Source organism: Hetaerina americana, unplaced genomic scaffold (assembly GCF_022747635.1).
Source record: "Hetaerina americana unplaced genomic scaffold, ioHetAmer1.1.p SCAF_11, whole genome shotgun sequence".
Classification (NCBI taxonomy): domain Eukaryota; kingdom Metazoa; phylum Arthropoda; class Insecta; order Odonata; family Calopterygidae; genus Hetaerina; species Hetaerina americana.
Genome location: NW_027286181.1, coordinates 16,134,864 through 16,141,158, shown reverse-complemented (window position 1 = coordinate 16,141,158; position 6,295 = coordinate 16,134,864). Strand labels below are relative to the sequence as shown.

General features: G+C 36.0%; 1 protein-coding gene across 1 annotated transcript in view; it reads left to right on the top strand.

The window, feature by feature from the left end:
• Nucleotides 1-1,952: 1,952 nt before the first annotated feature.
• Nucleotides 1,953-6,295, top strand: part of LOC139700943 (actin-binding protein IPP-like) — a 41,618-nt gene continuing 37,275 nt past the window's right edge. Inside the window, exons 1-3 of the mRNA XM_071599444.1 lie at nt 1,953-2,097; nt 3,401-4,146; nt 5,237-5,398. Of these exons, the coding sequence (XP_071455545.1) occupies nt 3,442-4,146; nt 5,237-5,398 (867 nt within the window). The 5' untranslated portion in view covers nt 1,953-2,097; nt 3,401-3,441. The remainder of the gene's footprint in view (nt 2,098-3,400; nt 4,147-5,236; nt 5,399-6,295) is intronic.

Genomic DNA, 6,295 nt, shown 5'->3' with positions numbered 1-6,295 from the left:
CAGATGACCTAAAGAGATTGGTATTGATGACTTTGCCTATGGGTGATATTGATTACATCTACATAATACCCTGCAAGCCACCGTAAGGGCATGTGGCGGGGGAAATGGGCATAACTATCCCTATATGTTATTGTGAAACTAAATATTCTATTACTGCTTCAAAGGGCATCCCAATAATTTTTACAGGGGCCATCCATTAGGTAAACACTTATTTTTTATTAAGTTGTCCTCATAAAGCTGTGGTTTCATTCACTTTGCATCAGGTCCTAAATATCTCTAATGTCTGGGGTATATGAGATCTGATACAGTAAGTAGCCATATTTTTAAGGAAGGCTGAAATTGTTTTTCCCCCACCTACCTTGAATTCTAAGGTAGGGATAGCTTTGGGAAGTATGTGATGATGATAATTTTTGGCTTCATAGTTCTATGTGTCAAAGAAAATAAAACTTGTTTCCCATCATTTTTGGAATGCCTAGTGTAGTAGAATTTAAGTTATGAAGTTCTTTTGATGGTTCAAGGTCTAGCTAGACAGCAGGATCCAGCAAGACTTAAAGGAAATTCCTCCTAAAATCCAACAGAAAGCATACTCTTCGGGAGGAATTACATGGTCATAGTGATAGTGTTACACCCAGCTGGATCATGCTATGTTTATCAAGTTCCTCCAATAATGTAGTAGGATATAAGATCCTGCTAAAATCTAGCTGAAAGTATAGCCTTCTACAGCATGAATATTGTGTACTACATCCCAGTGGCTGTGGCAGGTTTCCGTATTAATTTTCTATGATTAAGAATGATATCTTTATAAATCATCTTGAAGATGGGTAGACCTGCTGAAAGTAGCCAATTTCCAGCTAGTATTTATACTACGTATATTCACATGAACTCATCAATTGGATTTACAACATTGGAGAATGTGGATCATGTTGCTGTTATTTATGAAACAATGTAATTATGATTTCATTTAAGAATATTTTATATTTTAGTCTCAGTAACCTAGCTACCATATGAACAATCTCTGGTTAGCGAATGAGTATTACCCACCAAGCTAACTGGCTCCTAGAATATCTATATATTAAGAAACGATTCTGGTGGGCATGCTTAAAACTCTTGGTGCTTGACTTGCTCAGTTTGTATACCCTTGTTGGCTAAATCATCGGTCTGGGTCTTCGATCATCTCGCAGTATGGTTTTGACCATGGATATCACATTTTCTGCAGGGGTTGTTATAAATCTTGGCTTTCGGAGAACAATATTTATTTCTTACTCTTCAGCAGCAAGAGGTGGTCCTTTTTATCGAGGTGTCCATATTATTTCATGTTAAATTTAACCGATAAGTGTGCTGTTTAATGGCTTATTCCTCATGTGATTACTACGGATAAATAAGTACACATTCCAATTTGGAGAAATCACACTCGTCTAGAATTCCATAGATACGTCATTTCTAAGCTCATTATTATTTCATGAACTTCGCTTGCTGCTCTTTACGAAGGGTATTCATCTCGGCCTGCAATTCCGTTTTCATGTAGCTGCCAAAGTAAAATGAAATTTAGGACTTTTTTCCTTCCTTAAAGATTTTTTTGTGGAATGAGTCGTTGCGATGTGAACTTGTAATGCACGAATTTCCAGCATTTGTATTGGTCTTTTATCTATGCTTTGGTTTGAAACGCCACCCCAAGGTTGGTGACCTCGAATGTGTAGTTGTTGTATTGTTACAAAAAAATTATTTCTGTCCAAATAAATAATTCACTATCCAATTTATAATCAAGCTTCCATATTTTGCTAATATAGTAACCATTTAATCACTAAAAAAAATATTAAACTATTCCAGAGTAATTTCTGGGTCAAAAAGCCAATTGTGTCCATTCCAGTAACGTTTCCTGCCATTACGTAAACAGTATTTATTTTGACGTGAGTCATTTTTCGTTCTGGTAGAGGTCCTCGCATACGCATCAGCTGTTTCATGTAGGCCATTGTGGAATCAGCTGTTTCTATCAAGTTTAGTTTTGTTTAGTGTAATATTTGCATTTCTGAAGAAGTTTCAAGGAAATCAGAATCATGAATAGTTAAAGCTGGAACACTTAGCCAACTCGTGCATTGTGTAAGTAGCTGATAATTCTCCGTATCGAGGCAAAGTCGTTGCATATTTGGATGCACTCAAGGCTTGATTAGTGCGATTTAGTTTCACATATGTTCCTGTGACTCTGTATGCGATGAAATTCTGACTGCGAGTAAAAATTCTTAAATTCCTTCACCAAAGAATAATTTGATATTGTAGTATCCGTTCCGTATCAGAAATCATTATTACTAATGAATGTCATATATGCATCAAGTTGCATTTTTTTGTAGTGGTTGTGAAAATGAAAAGTGAATAGTGTAACGGGACCGTAATTAGTGTCTACTCCAATTAGTTTGTGTGGCAGTTGTACTGATTATTATCGTGATTTGTTACGAGGAAGTGTTGTCAGGACAGGTGTGGGTAAACGCTGAGCTTAATCAAAGATACACTAATATTGGACGTATAATAGTTGTGCTATAATTATCCAATTAGGCTCTCGTCGATTTTAAAGGCACAGGAAGACACCCTCATCCAATGGATGAATTAATACCATTATAATTTTTTTTAACTAGTTACGAGTGTTTTTTACAGTTAGTTAAATAAATTGTGTGTATTAAACGAAAATGGGGGCATAGAACATACCGAATGCCAAAAATAGTTTCTTTAGAAGAAAGCGTATCTAAGTTGTTTGGATATTTTACCGCAAAGTTGTATCAGGCTCAAGTTGTTTGTTTAATATTTCCTATTATGCGACGCGTTGTCAACAAATAGTATATTTGCAACGTGCGATACTATGTTCGCTACAATATGTGAGTATATTTATCGAGTTTTCAAGGTTTAAAATAATCAGCAGGTGAATGCATTTCATTATACATACATACCAACATTATTAATCGAGCAGTTGATTTTGTCTAAAAATAAATTTTAGTATTAGAGATAATATTTTCTAATTGCGAGAAATATTATTCAGACTACTATCTTTTTAACCGTTAGCTCAGTCAGCATTAATGCCTCCGGAAATAAAAGGGTATCCCTCGGTATTTTAGTTAGTACGCGCCGTACATTGGACCCTATTTATCTTTCATCCACGTCCTTGATGTCGTATCTGAAATAATTGAATTATATAAAGGTGCTTGTTTTCAGTACTCAAAACATACAAGCAGGACATAAATTTCATGAAAATCTTTATTTTATTTTTATCCTTTTTATATTAATTTGCCTTGGCAGCAGATTGCATCGATTATCAGTATTGCCTCATTTATGCATGCATACTCTTTAGCAGGGTAACTCTGAAGTGACATTTTAACCTTGCATAACATAAATTATTTTGTTTTCGTGTATGGAGTCTCTCATCTCAAACACTGCCCTGCAGGAGGTCACAGTACGATGACAATGAAGCCTGGGGAGTTAGATGGTAGTACTTGTGAGTGTCCCATGGAAAGCGATGACAGAGGCCCAAGTCAGCATGCATCCTCAAGCACTCAGCCATCAGATACTTCGTCATCGGAGGATTGGAAGAGAAGTGGATTGGAAGATTCCTCTTGTGATGAGTTTGGAAGGAGTTTGAACACCCCAGCTGGAGTCAGTGATACCAAAATCGAAGATTTGAGTGAAAGTCCAGCGATGAAACCAGAGGATTGTGGAACGTCTGAGGTGGCCTCCGGGAGCAGCTCGGCTGCAGACAAAGCGGAGGGCCATATGCCTGGTGGTGAGGAGGATGGAATTAGTGCGATGGAGACTTCGTGTAATCTCAGTGAGGGTAAAACTTTTGGTAATGATGCCAAAGGTGACGGAGATGCAGAAGGTGAAGGCAACTCTGTCAAACAGCAAGGCACTGAACATAAGGAGAGCCTAGGGTCACTAGGGGAGGGTGACTCGAGAACAGGAGGGTGCCCTAGTGGTAGCGGTGTTCAGAAACATGTAAAGGATGATGCTGTTAGTAAGTCACCCAAAGATGCAGCTGAGGTAGTCCAAGATACCAGTGCAGTATTTACTTCAAATGAAGGAAATTCTTCCTTTGCGTCAAGTGAGCCATCCACTAGCAGTCCTGGCTCAAGCCACTCAGGTGCAAAGTTGTCATTGGATTATAAAGTGAGTGAAGTAAAACTATAATTTTTTATATATAATCTATTTTTTATTTATTATTCAAATTATATAATTTTCAATGTTGCCTAAGATGTTGCATATGTTGCTGAACTGAGGTTCTTAAATGTGAGGCGTAATGATTACCCACTACTTTTTATCAATGCCCACATGTTCCTTTGTGATTTACAAAATCTCATTTGTCCATGCTTGATTCTGAGTTCAAGAAATTGTTCTATGCTACTGGAATATTTTTTTTCTGTAATTATATTTATTTTTAGTACTTAATGTTCTTCCGTTTGTTCCTATGAGCTGGCTTCATCTTATTAGGTCTAAACTCAATTTATACCATAGTTTCGCAAAAATCTTCTTTGATTTTTTCATCATATTGATTGTGAATGTTAACCTGTGTATCACTTGACTTTTTGAAAGAGTATAATCATATGTAATATTGAGAAAAATCATTTGAATTTCAAGGATGATAAATGTATACCTGCAGAAAACTATTTATTTTTAAGCATCCTCATTTGTCTCAAATTTTAAATTGTGAATTAAGGTATCGTAATCAGGTTCTGAGAGATTGTGTTTATTCTATTTTCTCTGACCTGGAATTGCCCCTTATTGGAATTAGATAGGTATTTTTGTCAAAGATAATTTATTAGCATTCGCCCTAAATAATAAAAATTGTTAAATTCATGGTGCAAGAATTTCAAGCAGCCATATTGGCAAATGTTTGACAAATGCTGAATATGTCCTTCTCATTACTTCCAGTGTATTTCGTCATTTTCACAAAAGTATTGCTAAAAATTACAACCTTTAAGGCTGATTTTCTGAATGAAATCTCAACCGCACATGTGAAATTTTATTGCAATCCTGGTTGTATTTTTCTGTTTTATAAAGTAAAGGAGAAAGTGATCAGGGTTATCGGAAATAATTATTTCGTGCTTGCAATTTCATTCAGAATATTAGCCAGTGTTGTAAGCTTGCTCATTTTCGAAATAGAGAAATATAAAGCATGGGTACATGCCTCCTTTTTAATTAATTAATGGTATTTGACACTCTAATTCATTCCCAATTTCAATTTTGCCTCTGCATTAAGAATGAAGCGATTGTGCTCAAAAGTAACCCAAAAAAAAGCAAAGCAATGATGTCTATACGCCGTCAGCATTCTGACAAAGTGATGCGTAACTTGGATCAGATGAGGAGGGAAAATTTGCTCTGCGACGTGGAACTGGAGGCAGCAGGAGGGAAGGTGTTTAAGGTTAGTTAGCTCCTACTTTTCTCTCTCTAGTTAGTTAGTCTCAATTTTCAATAGTTTTATGAGGAAACCTGTATTTAGTGAATGTAATTAATTTTTGAGCCTCCATGCAATTGACATTTGTTATCTCTCTTAGTTAAATCAGCATTATTGTGCATGCCCTGAATGTGTGTATAATAGATAAGTTCATAATGGTGAAACTTGGGAAAAAGCAAAGTGCTGCATTTCATCAATAAAATTATGCATTTTTTAATATTCATATGATATGCATGAAAATTGTTTTTAAGGTCTAAGGAGAATGGCATATTGGTAATTATGAATTGTACATTTCCATGACCATTTCAAAGAAATAATACCCTCCTAATGCCCCAAGAACCTTAACCCATCCATAAACCATGGTGCTTCTCTGTCATATTCTTCAACGTCCCTTTCATCCATGCTAAGAGAGGCCTGGGAAAACCTGGTGTGGAAGTAGTTGGGAAATCATAACATCAGATTGATGAACAAGTTTTAGTTATTCAAGGATTTTAGTTATTGCTGAGTGCATTACAGAATCCTTGTGATAGGTTTAGAATGGGAGGCAATAAGAAAAGGACAAAGGTAATGAGATTGTTGTGAAGTATAAATGTTAAGATAACCATTTGAGTGGGGAGGAAAGGCAGTACAGTACACCTATTTAAGAAGCGATTTAAAAGATAATGAGCTTAGTAGTAAGGGCATTAAAAGAAGGATGTAGTAAGTAGAGAAGCTTTTATGAAGAAGAGGGAGTTGATTGCAGGGACTGTAGGTAAGGATTAAAAGAACATACCCATGAAAACTCTGATACAGAGAAAGGCATGAAGAAAATCTCAGTTCTTTGCACAATGAGAAGGAGAGAGAGTGGTATGGAAATATCCAAAG